Below are 19,234 nucleotides of genomic sequence, written 5' to 3' on the forward strand. Positions count from 1 at the left end.
TTGAGTGAAATGATTGTGTTTGTCTCATGTGCATATGGGTAGTGCTTTCTCATTAGACCTCATTCTATTCTAATCTCTCCCCTCTAAACCCATCAGATGCCTCCGAGATGTGACCCCGGATTTGCTTTCCCACCGGCAGTGGCGGAGCTTGAAAGAAAAAGTTGGGCGGGCTAGACCAAAGAAGAGCACAATTTTTTTTCAAATTATGAATCAGAAGGGCATGTTACAAGAACGAGCAAGCAGCTCACATACTAGAAATCAACTCTTCGATCCATCTTTCTTATGAAATCTGCAGTGACATCTTCGTGGCTGTAGTTCTTCAGAATTCCACCCTCTATGTGAATTAACAAGTTATTAGCAAGATTCTCATCTTCCATCTTATTGCGCAATCTTGTTTTAATGATCTTCATGCTAGAAAATGCACGCTCAACACTCGCTATAGAAATTGGATGGGTAATGAGCAAGCGAAGTAGTCTGTTAATTAAATTGTAGACGGCATGTCTTCCTGTCTCCACAAGGCATCGACATAGATCAATCAAGGTAGATATATTTTTCAAGTCATCATCCTTGGAAGCATCTGAAACAAAGTGCTTAAGTTGCTGTTGTGATCCATAAATATCTTGGGAAAAATCTGTTGGGTAGTACTTTTCACCATCTTTGAATCCTCTAAATTTGTTTCTAGGAATCAGGGTTGCACTAATGGTTAGAAGATCCATTACCTTCTCATTGAATCTTCGATTTAATTCAAATAGTTGAGTGTCCAGTGTTGAAAAGAAATATTGAGGCCGCAACCCAGGGTCTCGCTGCAAGAACTTGATACCTCGGAACGTAACAACTTCATTTGTTCGAACTCCTCCATCTTGGTTATGCTGTTATTCAAGCTGTTGTTGTTCCAATTCAAGCAAGGGCAATACATGGTATTCCTCTACTTGAGTTATGTCATCTCTTTTCGTTTTAAAACTAAATCAATTCTTCTCTGAGTCTTGATTTTCCTTGCCCATGCCTACCTATGTTAAAATTTGCATAAAATCATATCATCAAACTATAATTTATCACTAGCTGGACTGATCACTGGGTGTATGGAACTAAAGAAAATCAGGATATTTGCTTATCAAATTGAGTATTCGGGGGAAGATTTTTAAATGTGAAGTGTGCGTGCGGCAGGGGGCTAAATCATGGGCCCAGCTGCGACCGAATACAGAAGGGGCTCGCTCAGGTCATGCGTCAGGCTTGTAGACTTGGAGTTGGAGGAGAACAACCGCAGCAATGGATTATGGATGGCCGGCAGGACGCACGACGCACTGGATCCCGGCGGATGATGGGCGGCGGTAGTAGTCTGGGCGGGAGGTAGCAGGGCAGGGGTGAGGCGAGATCTCGACGGGGCAGCGGGCCTTGCCGCGGTAGTTGCTCCGCGAGACGGCGGGCGACGCGCTCCGGTGGACCATGCTCCCTATCCATGGCGGTCGGCGTCGGCGGCGCAGCTACATGAGTCTGATAGTGAGACGGGGAATTGGGAAAAGTCGTGCCTGTGCCGCTGTGCGTGTTGGCTGCAGCGTGCTTTTTTTTGAGACAATGCAGCGTGCAAGAGCACTGAGAGCAGTCATGTGCGTGAGATGAGGAGACGATGGCCGATTGCCTATGCGGATGTGCGTCTGTGGGCTCAATGGGCTGGCCTAAGATGACTACTAGTAAAAAAATGTTGTCAAATTCTTGGGCGGGCCATGGCCCAGGTCTGCCCCTACAGAGCTCCGCCCCTGCCCACCGAAGCTCACTCAGTTGATCCAGCAATAGAATACCCTGATGCAGTTGTTAGTTTAGAACCAAGGCAACAACAACAACAACAACAATCTACCACCACCACCACCAGCGGACAACTTAGCCCGTTTTCTGAGGTTGCAGCCGCCGGTGTTTTCCAGTAGCACCGAGCCTATAGTAGCAGATGATTGGCTCTGCAGGATTGGAAGGGAGTTAACCACTGTAGGATGTACTGATGCTGAGAAGGTGCATTTTGCCGCACATCACTTGGATGGACCAGCAGCATCATGGTGGGAGAATTATACTGTCACCTACCCTATAGCCACGGTGACATGGGACCAATTTCAGCAAGCCTTCCGTGCAGCCCATGTCTCAACTGGAGCCATGAATTTGAAGAAGCGTGAGTTTCGCAACTTACGTCAGGGGAACCATACTGTGGCTTAGTACGCGGATGAGTTTAGCAAGTTATCTCGCTATGCCCCTGATGATGTGGCCACAGATGCCGCAAAGCAGGAGAAGTTTATGGAAGGGCTGAATGATGAGATGAGTATGCAGTTGATGGTGGCAACATTCGCCAACTACCAGGAGTTGGTAGATAAGGCTCTTATGATTGAAGGGAAGCAGCAGCAGATTGAGAGCCGTAAGAGGAAGTATGGACAAGGGAGGTATAACTCAGGAGCTCAGCAGAAGCCTCGCCTAACCCCGAACTCAGGAGGACTTGTTCATAACCATGGAGGCCACACCCATAATGGAGGAAGTAACCATAATCATACTAGCCCTAGGAATGGGAATGGGAATGGGAATGGAGCAAGTAACAATCAGAACTGCCCCAATCCAGCCACACCCACCAAGAGAGACCTAAGCCACGTTACTTGTTTCAAGTGCGGGAAGACTGGACATTATGCCACGGAGTGCCCTGAAGGGAAGAATGGAAACGGAGATGGGAGCGCTGGGAAGAATCCCAATCCATTCAACAAAGGACAAGTGAACCACATTAACGTGGAGGAGGTTGAAGAGCAGCCAGACACGGTTATAGGTAAGTTTTTGGTTAAGTCATTTACTGCTCTTGTTCTTTTTGATACTGGTGCATCGCATTCATACATATCAAGGGAATTCGTGGATAAGTTTAAACTATCGACCCAAACCCTTAGGACCCCTCTGTTAGTAAGCTCACCCGGAGCAGAGTATATGGCTAGTCGATGGTGTGACCAGATATCCTTAACCATTGGCAACCATGTTTTTTCGTCCGACCTAATTATCTTGAAGTCACAAGGATTGGATGTGATATTAGGAATGGACTGGATGTCAAAGTACAGAGGAAGCATTGACTGTGTTAGTAAGTCAATTTGTCTCACCACCCCGGAGGGAAAAAGGATCAAGTATATATCTAGGCATGCGCCAAGAAATAGCCAAGTAAATACCCTCGCGGGAGTTGTTCAGGAAGAAGTGCCTGTAGTAAAGGATTACCCGGATGTTTTCCCAAAGGAGTTACCAGGCATGCCACCGGACCGAGATATTGAGTTTTTGATAGAGCTATTGCCAGGCACAGGGCCAATATCCAAGAGACCCTATAGGATGCCCGCGAATGATCTGGAGGAGATTAAGAAACAGATCAAGGAGTTATTGGAGAAAGGTTACATTCGACGGAGTTCATCGCCATGGGGAGCCCCAGTGCTTTTGGTTGAGAAGAAGGATAAATCCCTAAGAATGGTTGTTGATTATCGAGCCTTGAATGAAGTGACGATTAAGAACAAGTACCCATTGCTGATGATCAATGATCTGTTTGACCAGCTGCAAGGAGCTAAGGTGTTTTCAAAGATTGATCTGCGATCAGGATATCATCAGTTGAAGATACGAGAGAAGGATATACCAAAGACAGCCTTCACCACACGGTACGGGCTATACGAATATACGATCATGTCATTTGGACTGACTAACGCCCCTGCCTATTTTATGAGCATGATGAACAAAGTATTCATGGAATATTTTGATAAGTTTGTTCTGGTGTTCATTGATGATATAATGGTATATTCGAAGAATGAAGAAGAACACAAGGAGCATTTGCGTTTAGTTCTCGAGAAACTCAGGCATCAGTTGTATGCCAAGTTCAGCAAATGCGAGTTTTGGTTGAAGGAAGTTGGATTCCTTGGACATGTTATATCAGGAGAAGGTATAGCAGTAGATCCCACCAAGGTTCAGTCAGTCACGGAATGGTTGGCACCCACTTCAGTTAGCGAGATCCGCAGTTTTCTTGGGCTCGCAGGATACTACCGGAGATTCATTGAGAATTTTTCCAAGATCGCGAAGCCCATGACAGAATTATTGAAGAAGGATACCAAGTTTAAATGGACAGAAGATTGTGAGGCAAGTTTCCAGGAGCTGAAGAAACGTTTGACTACAGCCCCAGTGCTGACACTGCCAGATATACGTAAGGATTTTCAAATGTATTGCGATGCCTCTCGCTTAGGACTTGGAAGTGTGCTTATGCAGGACGGAAGGGTTGTTACGTATGCCTCGCGACAACTAAAACCACACGAGTTAAATTATGCCACGCATGATTTGGAGCTAGCAGCCGTAGTGCATGCGTTGAAGACTTGGAGACATTACCTTATTGGAAACCATTATGATGTGTACACGGATCATAAGAGTTTGAAGTACATTTTCACCCAGAAGGAACTGAACCTTAGGCAGAGAAGATGGTTGGAGCTTATAAAGGATTATGACATGAAGCTTCACTATCATCCAGGAAAGGCCAATGTCGTAGCAGACGCTTTAAGCCGGAAGAGTTATGCTAATACCCTAGAGAGCACGGGATTGCCGAAGGAGTTAGCAGAGGATCTCTGGGAACTACGTTTGGAGATTGTTCCTAGATGTTTTGTTGCAACAATGGAGTTTCACTCTACATTGTTAGGAAAGATTCGAGAAGCTCAGAAGGATGACAAAGAGATTGCCGAGATAAAGGAGAAAATGAGCGAAGGGAAGGCCAAAGGTTTTCGTGAGGATGAACACGACACCTTATGGTTTGAGGACCGTGTTTATGTGCCCAATAACAAAGAGATCAGGAAGATAATACTTCAGGAGGCTCATGACTCGCCATACTCGATACACCCCGGAAACACCAAGATGTATTTGGATTTGAATGAACGTTTCTGGTGGATAGGGATGAAGAAGGATATCGCCGAGTACGTGGCCGTATGTGATGTATGTTAGAGAGTGAAGGCAGAGCATCAAAAGCCAGCAGGATTGTTACAGCCTATGCCGATACCCGAATGGAAGTGGGATAAATTTGGCATGCATTTTATCACCGGATTGCCCAGGACCAAATCAGGATATGATTCTATATGGGTAGTAGTTGACCGTTTGACCAAAGTGGCACACTTTATCCCAGTGAAAACAACTTATACCAGTGCAAAGTTGGCCAAGATATATATATAACCAGGATCGTATGTCTGCATGGAGTTCCGAGGACCATCGTATCGGATAGAGGAACACAGTTTACTTCAAAGTTTTGGCATCAGCTGCACCAGACTTTGGGAACGAGATTTGAGTTCAGTACAACATTTCACCCACAGACGGATGGACAGACCGAGAGAGTCAACCAGATTCTGGAGGACATGTTGAGAGCCTGTGCGCTAGATTATGGATCTAGTTGGGATGACAATCTGGCTTACGCAGAGTTCTCATACAACAATAGTTATCAAGCTAGTCTGAAGATGGCACCGTTCGAAGCCCTGTATGGACGAAGGTGCAGAACACCGTTGATGTGGGATGAAGTTGGAGACCGACAGTTGTTTGGACCAGACTTGATCAAAGAGTCTGAGGAGAAAGTTAAACTAATTCGAGATAGACTGAAGATAGCTCAGTCCAGACAGAAGAGTTATGTAGATTCGAAATGCAAGGAGGTAACCTATGAAATTGGAGATAGAGCATATCTGTGAGTATCACCTTTGCGAGGAGTGAAACGTTTTGGAGTTAAGGGAAAGTTAGCCCTGAGATTTGTAGGACTGTATCGTGTTTTGGAACGGATGGGAGAAGTTGCCTACAAGTTGGAGTTACCTGAAGGACTATCAACAGTTCACGATGTGTTTCACGTTTCCCAGTTGAAGAAGTGACATGCTGAGATGGCCGACATACCGCTAAGAGATACCGTACCCTTGGAGGCGATTCAGTTGGACAATGACTTGACTTATGAGGAGAAGCCAGTCAAGATTTTGGAGTTTGCCAGTCGAGTCACCCGCAGCAAGGTCAATAAGTTTTGCAAAGTTCAGTGGAGCCATCATACCGAGGACGAAGCCACGTGGGAACGAGAGGACAATCTTCGCAAAGACCACCCACACCTATTTTCTAGCCAACCTGAATCTCGAGGGCGATATTCATCTTAAGGGGGGTAGGTTTGTACCATCCCAAATTTCCAATTTGGAATGTTATACATAGATCATTCTTGCATATCATATTTTATTGCATTTCGTCTCGCGATCCTCGAAATCCTAAGCAACTCAAGGACCCTCGGAGAGAGTTGGGGATTTCCCCGATTTTCAAATTTGATTTTATCAAATTTTGAAACGAGGATTTTTGGTTTTAATTATTTTTCTCTCCGAAAATATTTCATATTAAAAATATATGAGAGGGGATAATATGACTTCTCCAAAATAATTGAAATATTGGAGGAAAATGTTAAAATCAAATATTTGTTTTATTTGGATTTTATTTGCAATTTTGTTGCATTAGAAAAATTGCACGTTTTCAAAATTGCATTTTCGGGCCAAGAAAATGTTCATCTCGTTCTAAATATTTTATTTAGACGGTAAAAATTTGTTTTGGTATTTTTAGATTTTTATTTTATTTTCTAGGATTTTTTAGTTTCGGCGAAATTATTTTTTTACAAAAAAAAGGTGCGCAGGCTAACTGGGCCGAAGCCCAGCCGCTGGCCCGTCCGCTCCCGCGCGTCATCTCCTTCCAGGAGACCGGCTGCGCCGCCACCCGACTCGAGGAGTCCAGCTAGGACTCCTCCCCATCGCCTTTGCCCCCTCCCCAAGGCACACCCCCCCTCCTTATATACTCCCCCCCTCCCCCGCCGCCACCACCACCCACCACCGCTGCCTCGCCTCGCCTCGCAGCCGCGCCCGCCGCCGCCGCCTTGCCCTCTATCGCGCCTCGCCTCGCCGTCGCCGCCGTGCCTCGCCAGACCGACGAGGTAGTCGCCGTTTTTTAAAAAAAATGATCCGGTTTTTTAAAAGAAAACCCTAACTCGTTTTTTTGGTTCGCCGGTTTTTCCCGGTTTTTCTTTTTAGCGGACGTCCGTACGTTCTTTTTAACGAACGGTTTTCGCTCGTTAGTTACAGATAAGGAATGCTCGTTCATTAGCCTGTTCGTCAGTTTTCTTTTATCGGACCATTTTGCGATTATTTCTGATCGCGATTTCTGATTCGATTTTCGTTCTAGTTTATCTTTTCGCTCATTAGTCAGAATCAGGCGATTCAAGCACCTAGATCTTCGTCTCGAGACCCTCTTTCCGCTTAACCAACTTGAACAAGTTTCTGCTACTGTGAAATTTAACCTAGGTCCAGATTAGTAAATGGATCTTGTTTCTTTCGCCGTTTGAGTTTCGTTGCTCTGTTCGATTTGATTTTATTTTTTTTGCAAACTGGAGTTCTCAAGTTGAACTTTCTGGTTAGATCTTCTTATTTGAGTTTTACCTATGCTTCTTTGCTTGATTGCTTATGTATGCTATTGTTTGTTTGCGATAGAATTCACGGAGTGCGAAGCGTGTTATTTGGAGTCTCTAGGTTACGCGGATCGTCAGTAAGGCAAGTAACACTTTGATCATACCCCTTCATCACCCAGTTTTTATGCATTAGTTCCAACCCTCAAACATTGCATGACTAGGATGTTATTAACATGTGGGTTGGGAAGTAGTTGATGAGGTAGAACCTATTGCCCTGTTACATTCAAACCCTTGGGACACTACTGGAATCAGCTAGTTTGCCATCTGCCAGTTCTTTGCCATCAGCTTCCAAAAAGCAGACGGCAAAGAACTGGCTGATGGCAAAGACAAAGTATGCCATCAGCCAGTTCTTTGCCGTCTGCTAGCTGACGGCAAAGATTCTTTGTCGTCGGCTAGCGGACGGCAAAGAGGGAGGGGCCCCACTGACGAGCTGCAAAAAAAAAACCTGACGGGCCCCCCTCTTTGCCGTCCGCTAGCGGACGGCAAAGAGCAAGGAGGCGGACGGCAAAGGTTGGCGGACGGCAAAGAGGGAGGCCCCACGTAACGTTAATGGGGCCGCGCCCCACACCCTCCTCTCTCTCTCCCACCTCCACCGCCCCGTCGCACCACGCCCCGCCGCCGCCCCAGCGCCCCCCGCCGCCGCCCCGGCGCCCCCCCGCCCCACCGCCGCCCCAGCGCCCCCCGCCGCCGCCCCGGCGCCCCCCCCCCCCCCGCCCCAGCGCCTCCCGCCGCCGCCCCGGTGCCCCCCCCCCCGCCCCAGCGCCCCCCGCCGCCGCCCCAGCGCCCCCCGCCGCCGCCCCAGGCCGCCCCGCCCCGCTCCTCCGTCGCCCCAGGCCGCACCGCCCCCCTCCTCCACCCTGCAGGTGAGGCCTTCTTCTTCCTTTTTTTCTTTTTCCTTTTTTCTGTTTTTTTAGTTTTAGGTTTATGTTTAGTTTAGATTTAGTTTTAGTTTTAGGATTAGTTTTAGGTTTAGTTTTAGTTTAGTTTTAGGTTTAGATTTAGTTTTTTTCTTTTTCTGTTTTTTTAGTTTTAGTTTTAGGTTTAGTTTAGTTTTAGGAAAGAAGAAAAAGAGAAAAAGAGGAGATCAGGAGAAGAAGAAGAAGAAGAAGAAGAGGAGGAGGAGAAGAAAAAAGAAGAAGAGGAAGAAGAAGAAGAAAAAAGAGGAGAGGAGGAGAAGAAGAAGAGGAAAAAGGAAAGGAGGAAGAAGAAGAAGAAGAAAAAAGAGGAGAGGAGGAGAAGAAGAAGAGGAAAAAGGAAAGGAGGAAGAAGAAGAAGAAAAAAGAGGAGAGGAGGAGAAGAAGAAGAGGAAACAGGAAAGGAGGAAGAAGAAGAAGAAGAAGAAGAAGACCCCGACCCCGACACCCCGACACTCCAAGCCTGACCCGACACCCCGACCCCGACCCCGACACCCCGACCCAGACCCGACACGGTACCCAGACCCCGACCCGGCACCCCGACACGACACCCCGACCCCGAGACCCCGACCCCGACCCCGACACCCCGACCCCGACCCCGACCCCGACCCCGACCCCGACACCCCGACCCTGACCCCGACACCCCAAGCCTGACCCGACACCCCGACCCCGACACGAGGGCAGACATGGTGATCAGAAAGTTTTGGGTAATTTCTCCTTTGCACATTTAAAAATCTTCAACTAGCTAGTTATTAATTGTACTAATCAATATTGTCTCATTTGATTGCAGACATTCTACAGGTGTGAGGAGGGATACGAGGAGGACGCGGCACATGTTATCAAGAACGTCTGCAAGCGCCTACTCCAGAACTTATGGCACGAGGCTCGGGTGCAGGCTGTTCGAGACTACTACGCCTTGTGTGGTATCAAGAAGACCAAGCCGGCGTGCCGCGATAAGTTCCTGAGTAAGGAGCAGTACATGAAGGTAATTCTTAAGGCCTTCTCTACTTAAGTTCCTTCATTTAGTAATTCTTAGCCATAGCGCTCAAGTTTCTATTTGCTAACTTAGGCGCCTCCGAGATGGTGTGCGGATCGGATGGATTGTTGGGAGGTGTTGGTCGATGAGTGGTGCTCTCCACAATGGCTAGCCCTCCACAACGAGGCCAAGGACAAACGTGCCCAAATGGAAGGTGTGCCACACCATCAAGGCAGCTCCAACTTATATCAGTTCGGGCGCAACTGGGTATGTGGTTTGCTTCATGATTCATGCAATTCATTCATCATGCTAGCTTGAGCCCTTTAATTACTAATTTTCATTGTTTCTTTCTTTCAGGCACGCTACAATAAGGCGGATAAGGTGCCAGAGGTGTACGACCTGTATGCCATGGCCCACACTGCCTCTTTCAAGAAAGTCAAGGCTTTCTCTCAGTCTGACCTCGATGATGCAAACAACTTCACCAACATCTCCTCCCACAACAAGCTCGTGAGATATAGAGATGAGGGGAAGGCGAGGAAAGGGGAGGACTTTAACCCGAGCCAGGGTCCCATTGATCCAGAGTTGTTGATGATATCTGGTGGTGGGAGGTCCCATGGCTCCATAGCCATTGGAGATGGACTTATCCGTTGTCCTAGCACTCTCCCAGAGATCAAGGCGCGCCAGTCGAGCTCCGCTCCTGAGATAAGGCCTCGTGAACGGCCAGTGCAACTCGCCATCAAGGTTAGTGATACGTACTCAGTTATCTTTCTCCATTACATTCTGTGCGCTTCCATCAATGATTACAAATGGTCATGTGAGTGGTGTTGCAGGCTGCCATACAGAGTGAGAGAGATAGAACGGAGAAACTTCTGGCGGAGGCGGCGGAGAGGCAGCGGGAGTTGGAGGAGAGGACGACAAAGATGATTGAGGATGACAGGGCACGGAATGACATGCAGGCAAGGGCCATGTACGAGCTCCTTGTGGTAAGTTTCTTCTGCAGATTAGCCAAAACATTCATGTAGTGTTTACCTCATTACTAACTAGTATGACTGAGTCGTCAAAACCAAATGTGCAGTTTGTGTGCGAGAAGACAGGTCAGACCGCTCCGCCGATGCCAGTGATTGCTCCTGGGACCACGGTGAGTTTTATTGAATGGACATTACTTGCTAGTCTTAACATTTGAGTGTCATCATGCTAACAAGACATTGGAAATGATCTTTGGTGCAGCGTAACTCCAGACAAGCATCGCACGATCCTTCTCCAGCTACCGACACGAGCCACCCCACTCCTACACCTCCTACATCTTGGTAAGTTTATCTAGTGTTTTGCTTAACACATGCATAAAGACCTAGACTTAGCTTTATTTCCTCCAATGCTTACCATAATGACCTAGACTTAGCTTCTTCACCTCCAAAATGACTTAATAAGCTTACTGACCTCCAAAACCATCCATTTTACCTAAGTTAGCTCTAAAACGATCTGTACTTAGCTTTGTTTCCTCCAAAATGACCAAAGTTAGCTCTAATATGCTTAGTTAACTAGGTTTGCTCAATAATGACATGTACTTAGCTTACTTATGTCAAAAATGGCATAATTAGCTTAGTTAGCTCATAAACGATCCATTTTACCTAAGTTAGTTCTAAAATGATCCATTTTACCTTACTTAGCTCATAAACGATCCATTTTACCTACGTTAGCTCTAAAATGACCCATTTAACCTTACTTTGCTCATAAATGATCCATTCTACCCAAGTTAGCTCTAAAATGACCCATTTTACCTAGGTTAGCTCCAAAATGATCCATCTTACCTAGGTTACCTCTAAAATGATGCATTTTACCTAAGTTTGCTCATAAGCGATCCATTGCACCTAGGTTAGCTCATAAACGATCCATTTCACCTAAGTTAGCTCACAAATGATCAATTTCACCTAAATTAGCTCATAAATGTCATATATTCTTCTTCTTCTTCATTTTCTTCTTCTAATCTTCTTCTTCTTCTTCTAATCTTCTTCTTCTAACTTTCTTATTTCCCATTTTGCAAAATTCATTCACTTCACGGAAGCTTGCATAGATGGAGTGCTTGTTTGGATGAACTATGTTTCCTTTATATCTATGAACTATGCATGTATGGTAGGATGACACTATTGTAATATGTATGGTTGGATGCATGTATGGTTGATGGAACTATGCATGTATGATGAAATTATATGTGTTGGATATCTCATATGTTTGCTGTGAAGTTGCCATGTGAAAAATATATATGTATCATCTATTTGCTGTGAAAATGGTTGGGTACATGAAAAAACAGAGGCAATGCAGACTCTTTGCCGTCTGCCACTAATGGCAATGGGCTCTTTGCCGTCTGCCGCGGACGGCAAAGAAGACACGTGGCATCCAGCTGTGCTTCCTGGGAGCTGACCCATTTGGTCAGTTTGCCTACAGTGGCAGACGGCAAAGACTTTGCCGTCAGTGGTGGACGGCAAAGAACCTGCCATGTAGTGACGTGTAGATGACATCACACGGCGGACGGCAAAGACCCTAGAAATTTTGCCGTCAGCGGCGGACGGCAAAGGCCTTCCGTTAGCCACTTAACGGACTGGCAGCGCAATTATTGCCGTCCGCTCTCTTTGCCGTCCGCCGCGCTCTCTTTGCCGTCCGCCGCAGACGGCAAAGACTTTGCCGTCAGTAGCAGACGGCAAAGTAGCTGTTTACCGAAGCCTACTTTGCCGGAGCCTTTTGCCGTCCGTGGCTGACGGCAAAGGCCTTTGCCGTCCGCCGTTCAGGCCTTTGCCGTCCGCCGTGGCGGACGGCAAAGTAGCTGATTCCTGTAGTGGGAGTTACTTCTACGTGATGCTTATATTGCTATGCTATGCTATGCTCATAGACGAGGTTTGGGTGAGTGAAATCCATGATAGATGTGAGATTGATAATTAATGATTCAACTTAAGGTGGCAACTTAAATACACATCTGGGTGGATTGAGGCACCTGGAGTACCCAGTGTTGCCTGTGTTTTTTGGAAATCCTGGAGTACCCGTGTGATCTTCCTATGGACCGCCACCCAGGCTCAAAGGGAACTGAGATGATTCATGCTAGAAACTTCCGTGTGCAGCCACAAGCTATTATGGGCTCTATCATAGTTGAGTAAGTTACGTGAAGCTCTTGAAGAAGTGGATCAGCATGTAGTGGGTTGTAGGTTTGGTATGGTCTGCCCGAAGTAGAGAGTTAATGTTTCTGAAAGACTGTGTCTCGGTCATCCGTTTCTCAAACACCATGTAGTGCGAGAAATCCAACGGAGGCAATCGAGTATTGTGGGGAAAAGTGCGCAAACCTCTGCAGAGTGTACAAACTAATCATGGTTAGCCGTGTCCTCGGTTATGGATATTTTGAGTATCTAGTACTTGGAGTATCTTAAGTATCTCATCACTCTAAATTAATGTTGTTGGGTTGATAATTACCTTAATTGGGATTGAGTTGGAGGGACCTTCTCAATGATGTTTCACCTACCATGATAGTTAAATTAAAATACATTCCTTTGTTGTAGGGAAAAATTGGCTTTTCGCAAAAACTATAACCATAGAGCTTTCCACTAGCCAAATATGCATGTAGTGACAGCATTATTCTGTTCTTGCTCTACTGTGTTATTTTGCCAGCATATTCCATGTGCTGACCCGTTTTCGGGCTGCAACATATTGTGTTGCAGACTTTTCAGACGAGGTGTAAGGTTCGTTAGGTCGTTGCCGTGCAGCTCAGTTATGTAGTTGGAGTTGATGGACTCACTTTATCTTCCAAGCCTTCCGCTGTTATCGTATTAGATGGCCTTAAGCCATATTTATTATAATAAGTTCTCTTTTGAGACATTCGATGTAATAAGTGTGTGATTGCTACTCTGTTATAAATCCTTGAGTATTGTGTGTGTCAGCATTACCGATCCGGGGATGACACTAAAGCACAAAGACTTGACAATTTGAGGTCGGGTCGCTACAGTTCTAATAGCAATTTTTCTTCGTTTTGGAATATTTAAGAAAATAGGAAAATAAGAAGCAGTCCGGAAAGGACACGAGGCGTCCACAAGGGTGGAGGGCGCGCCCTACCCCCTGGATGCGCCCCCTGCCTCGTGGGCACCTCGTGTGCCCTCCGGACTCCAATTTCTTGCACAATACTTCTTTTGGTCGGTAAAAATTCATTATATAATCTCCCGAAGGTTTTGACCACCATACCACGCAAATATCCTCTGTTTTGTTTCGAGTTGTTTCTGCTGCAGATTTAGATCAAGATGTCTTCTCAAGAGTCAGTTGGGGACAGTCGGGTGTCTCACCCGACACCGGGACCAGGAGCAAACAGTGATGCTGACCACTTTGGGCCGTCAACGGAGGAAGAGATGGAGACCGGCTTGAAAAGGATAGATGCCATGGAAGAGGATCAAGAATTTACTTCTTGTTTCCGAGCTGGATTCATAATGGGGGAACTACAGAGCTCAGCTATTCCAAACTCGGTCATCCCTTCCAATGTTAGATTTCTTTCTTATGAAAATATGAAAAAGAGTGTTACTTGTTCTCCCGCAGCTATGCAACATCCATGGGTGAAAGGAGCTTTAGCCATCACAGGCAAGCTCCATAAGGAAATAATGGACCTCAAGCAGCAAGTCAATAAGCTCGGGGAAGAGAATCGTATCCTGAGGGGCATCATCGCCAAGAATATCACATCACCACCTCCAAAGAGACATAAATACATGGGTATGGGCACTCCCCTTGGCAACGGCCAAGCTTGGGGGAGTGCCCTGGTATCGTATCACCATCACACTTCTATCTTTACCCTTTTTCTTAGTTCGATCCTTTTGGTTATATCTTGATCTAGTAGAATAAAGTTTAGTATGATCTAGTTTTGAGTTTTGCTTTATAATCCTTTTGTGTAATCGAGTCCGTGAGCTATATATAATAAAGATTAGTGTTGAGTCAAGGGCTTTGCTATATTGCTTTGATCTTGAGAAAAAAGAGAAAGAACAAAAAGAAACAAAGAGATCATGTTGATCTTATGGAGAGTAATGACTTCACGTATAAAGAGTATGATGACTAAAAGTTGAGAGTTGACAAACATAGTTTTGGTCATCGTTGCAATTAATAGGAAGTAATAAAGAAAGAGAGGTTTTCACATATAAATATACTATCTTGGACATATTTTATGATTGTGAGCACTCATTAAAATATGGCATGCTAAAAAGTTGATGTTGGACAAGGAAGACATCGTAATGGGTTATGTTTTCTTACATCCGAAATAAATTATATTGTCATGGATCATCCAACATGTTGAGCTTGCCTTTCTCTCTCATTCTAGCCAAATTCTTTGCACCAAGTAGAGATACTACGTGTGCTTCCAAATATCCTTAAACCCAGTTTTGCCATGAGAGTCCACCATATCTACCTATGGATTGAGTAAGATCTTCAAGTAAGTTGTCATTGTTGCAAGCAATAAAAATTGCTCTTTAAATATGTATTATCTATTAGTGTGGAGAAAATAAGCCTCATATCCGTATTTTATTTCATCGACACCTCTATCTCTAAACATGTGGACATATTTTTCGATATCGGCTTCCGCTTGAGGACAAGCGAGGTCTAAGCTTGGGGGAGTTGATACGTCCATTTTGCATCATGCTTTTATATCGATATTTATTGCATTATGGGCTGTTATTACACATTATGTCACAATACTTATGCCTATTCTCTCTTATTTTACAAGGTTTGCACGAAGAGGGAGAATGCCGGCAGTTGGAAATCTAGGCTGGAAAAGGAGCAAATATTACAGACCTATTCTGCACAACTCCAAAAGTCCTGAAACTCCATGGAAGTCAGTTTTGGAATATATAAAAAATATTGGGTGAAGAAAGGGCGAGAGGGGGCCACCCACCATCCACGAGGGTGGGGGCGTCCCTACCCCCCTGGGCGCGCCCCCCTGTCTTGTGGGCCCCCTGGCAGGCCTCCGGTGCCCATCTTTGGCTATATGAAGTATTTTGCCCTGGAAAAAATCATAAGCAAGCTTTTGGGACGAAACACCGCCGCCACGAGGCGGAACCTTGGCAGAACCAATCTAGGGCCCGGCGGAGCTGTTCTGCCGGGGAAGCATCCCTCCGGGAGGGGGAAATCATCACCATCGTCATCACCATCGATCCTCTCATCGGGAGGGGGTCAATCTCCATCAACATCTTCACCAACACCATCGCATCTCAAACCCTAGTTCATCTCTTGTATCCAATCTTTTTCTCAAAACCTCAGATTGGTACCTGTGGGTTGCTAGTACTGTTGATTACTCCTTGTAGTTGATGCTAGTTAGTTTATTTGGTGGAAGATCATATGTTTAGATACTTTATGCATATTAATACCCCTCTGATTATGAACATGAATATGATTTTTGAGTAGTTACGTTTGTTCCTGAGGACATGGGAGAAGTCTTGCTATAAGTAGTCATGTGAATTTAGTATTCGTTCGATATTTTGATGAGATGTATGTTGTCTTTCCTCTAGTAGTGTCATGTGAACGTCGACTACATGACACTTCACCATTGTTTGGGCCTAGGGGAAGGCATTGGGAAGTAATAAGTAGATGATGGGTTGCTAGAGTGACAGAAGCTTAAACCCTAGTTTATGCGTTGCTTCGTAAGGGGCTGATTTGGATCCATATGTTTCATGCTATGGTTAGGTTTACCTTAATACTTCTTTTGTAGTTGCGGATGCTTGCAAGAGGGATTAATCATAAGTGGGATGCTTTTCCAAGGAAGAGAAGTACCCAAGCACCGGTCCACCCACATATCAAATTATCAAAGTAACGAACGCGAATCATATGAGCATGATGAAAACTAGCTTGGCGATAATTCCCATGCGTCCTCGGGAGCGTTTTCCTTTATATAAGAGTTTTTCCAGGCTTGTCCTTTGCTACAAAAAGGATTGGGCCATCTTGCTGCACCTTATTTACTTTTATTACTTGTTACCCATTACAAATTACCTTATCACAAAACTATCTGTTACCGATAATTTCAGTGTTTGCAGAGAATACCTTACTGAAAGCTGCTTATCATTTCCTTCTGCTCCTTGTTGGGTTCGACACTCTTACTTATCAAAAGGACTACGATAGATCCCCTATACTTATGGGTCATCACTTCACTCCCCGGCAACGACGCTAGAAAATAGCCTTGATGACCCACAATTATAGGGCATCAATTGTAGCTCTTTTTGATAAGTAAGAGTGTCGAACCCAACGAGGAGCAGAAGGAAATGATAAATGGTTTTCAGCAAGGTAATGTCTGCAAATGCTGAAATTGTAAGTAACTGGGTAGTTTGATAACAAGATATTTTGTAACGAGCAAGTAATGATAATAGTAACAAAAGTGCAGCAAGGTAGCCCAATCCTTTTGAGGCAAGGCAATGGCCAAAACGGTCTCTTATAGTAAGCAAAGCGTTCTTGAGGGTACACAGGAATTTAATCTAGTCACTTTCATCATGTTGATTCGATTCGTGTTCGCTACTTTGATAATTTGATATGTGGGTGGACCGATCATTAGGTGTTGTTCTTACTTGAACAAACCTCCTACTTATGATTAACCCCCTCGCAAGCATCCGCAACTATGAGAAAAGTATTAAGGATAAATCCTAACCATAGCATTAAACTTTTGGAACCAATCGGTCCCTTACGGGCGCATAAACTAGGGTTTAAGCTTCTGTCACTCTCGCAACCCATCATCTAGTAACTACTCCACAATGCATTCCCTTAGGCCCAAATATGGTGAAGCGTCATGTAGTCGACGTTCACATGACACCACTAAGGGAATCACAACATACATACTATCAAAATATCGAACACATATCAAGTTCAAATGATTACTTGCAACATGATCTCTCCCGTGACCTCTAGAACAAAAGTAACTACTCACAAGTGATAAACATGCTCAAGACCAGAGGGGTATTAAATAGCATAATGGATTTGAACATATAATCTTCCACCAAATAAACCATATAGTAATCAACTACAAGATGTAATCAACACTACTAGTCACCCACAAGCACCAATCTATACTTCCGGTAACAAGATTGGACACAAGAGATGAACTAGGGTATGAGATGAGATGGTGTTGTTGAAGATGTTGAAGGATATTGCACTACTGCAGGATGCTGCTAACGCGACACTACGATCAGAGACCCTTCAAGAAACTGTGTGTGATGCAATAATCACAAACGGTGTTGTATGAAAACCATCAGAAATGTGTAAAATGTTTGCGATGACATATGCATCAAACACCGTTCAGGTTTTAGTTGTGTGTGCGATGAAGGGCATACGTTTCAGTTCAATGAACTGTTTGCGATGAGGAGGAACAAAAGAAACGGGCACCCAGATGAAGGCGTGTGCAATACACAGCATGCGGTTCACTCGAATGAACTGTTTGTGATTAGGCAACACAAAAGAAACGGTCAGCCAGATTAAGGTGTGTGCGATATACGGCATGCAGTTCACTCGGATGAACTGTTTGCATTGAGACATGAGAACAGAAACGGTTCAACTTAACAAGATGTGTGTGATACGCGGCAAACATGTTTGTAATCAGAAATGTGTGTGAACACCGATAATAACATAGACAGTTGCTGCTAATAAGACATGTGTGTTGTGCGATGGGATTTCATACAGAACAACAACATACACACATACACACACACACTTATAAGGACATGCTTGCATAACCAAATTAAACATCCACTTACATAGGTGGCTACTACAACCATGGCATTTGCACACACCAAAGTAAACTATTACATGCATAATTACATAGGTGGCTACTACACACATGACATTTCCACACACACCAATAAAGTAAACTATATATTACATGCATGATTAACTAGCATAAACGAGCATCTGATCATCATCTACTTCTTGTGACGCTTGCTCTGCTTGTGGCTCGATCCGGGCTTGTCGATTTGGGTAACGAGGCACTTCCTCATGTCAACGATCTTCCTGTGCATCTCATAGCATGTGTACACGCTCTTGGCCGCGAACCAGAGGTGAGGTTCATCTAGTTGCCACATCTAGGCCTTATGCCAGGATACGGGACTTGTTCTCTGGGCATCATGCTTCATCTTTTCGTAGTAGGCGTCGATGATGGCCGAGGCGAGTTCGACCAGGGAGTCCTGCTTCGTGCTGCCCTAGACCCTATAGTGGTCACGGATTTCGACAAGGTTCTTGCAGGCCAAGCCCGTAACACTGAGCGCTTTTACATCGTCTTTGGTATCCACCCTGGCGAACTTGTAGTCGGTGCTGTTGACAAACTTATTGCGGTCGCAAGGCTCTCTAGACATGCAGTAGTGGTAGATGAGGACATGATGGCGTACGCACAACTGTGCAACAGCAACCTTCTGATCTATGCCGTGACGATCGGCGGTGTACTGGAGGTCGATGCCGACCACCTTGTACTTGTCTCCAGCAAACAACTGCTCAATGCTATTGATGTAGTCGTCCACCATGGTCGGGTCGATGGTGTACACCACCGAGAGATCCGTCTCCCTCGCGTGGGTCTCCACTCTATGCTCGTCGAACTCCATTGGAGCGCCGCCGGACATCCCCTCTCTATGTGTCATCATGGGTGTGCTTGTTGTGTTGTGGGGCGCGATCGAAAGGTTGAAGAGACTAAGGTTATAATGGCCACGGGAATTAAAGGGGAAGCTGGACGGCCAGGAATATCAGCAGGCCCTGATGGCAGTTCTAATTTGCAGCACGTAACTCCATCGTGCCGCACGTAACTGCATCCCGTGGCAACGCGCGCGACGCAACCGCATGCATATGGGGGCCCCGAAGTGATCATGTGCATGCCCAACCGCTGGCAGAGCG

General features: G+C 45.4%; 2 protein-coding genes across 2 annotated transcripts; both read right to left on the bottom strand.

Moving 5' to 3' along the window:
- Positions 1–251: 251 nt before the first annotated feature.
- LOC147968083 (uncharacterized) lies at positions 252–1,445 on the bottom strand. The gene is made up of 2 exons (XM_087523382.1): positions 1,296–1,445; positions 252–869 (listed from the first exon to the last, which is right to left on the bottom strand). The coding sequence occupies exons 1-2, from the start codon at positions 1,443–1,445 to the stop codon at positions 252–254; spliced, it is 768 nt and encodes a 255-aa protein (XP_087379508.1).
- A 17,107-nt stretch (positions 1,446–18,552) lies between these two features.
- LOC147968084 (uncharacterized) lies at positions 18,553–18,870 on the bottom strand. Its single transcript, XM_087523383.1, has one exon. The coding sequence runs from the start codon at positions 18,868–18,870 to the stop codon at positions 18,553–18,555; it is 318 nt and encodes a 105-aa protein (XP_087379509.1).
- Between the last annotated feature and the right edge of the window lie 364 nt (positions 18,871–19,234).

The sequence above is a fragment of the Triticum urartu genome, chromosome 5A, assembly GCF_056163025.1.
Source record: "Triticum urartu cultivar PI428250 chromosome 5A, HENAU_Tu73, whole genome shotgun sequence".
Taxonomy (NCBI): Eukaryota; Viridiplantae; Streptophyta; class Magnoliopsida; order Poales; family Poaceae; genus Triticum; species Triticum urartu.

Excerpts from the sequence above, each read along its gene's own strand:
- LOC147968084 (XM_087523383.1), bottom strand. The coding sequence starts at position 18,870 with ATGGTGGACGACTACATCAATAGCATTGAGCAGTTGTTTGCTGGAGAC.
- LOC147968083 (XM_087523382.1), bottom strand. The coding sequence starts at position 1,445 with ATGGTCCACCGGAGCGCGTCGCCCGCCGTCTCGCGGAGCAACTACCGC. Across the intron at positions 870-1,295 it reads CCGCCGGGATCCAGTGCGTC|CATAACCAAGATGGAGGAGT; the intron begins GTGCGTCCTGCC and ends CTTGAATAACAG.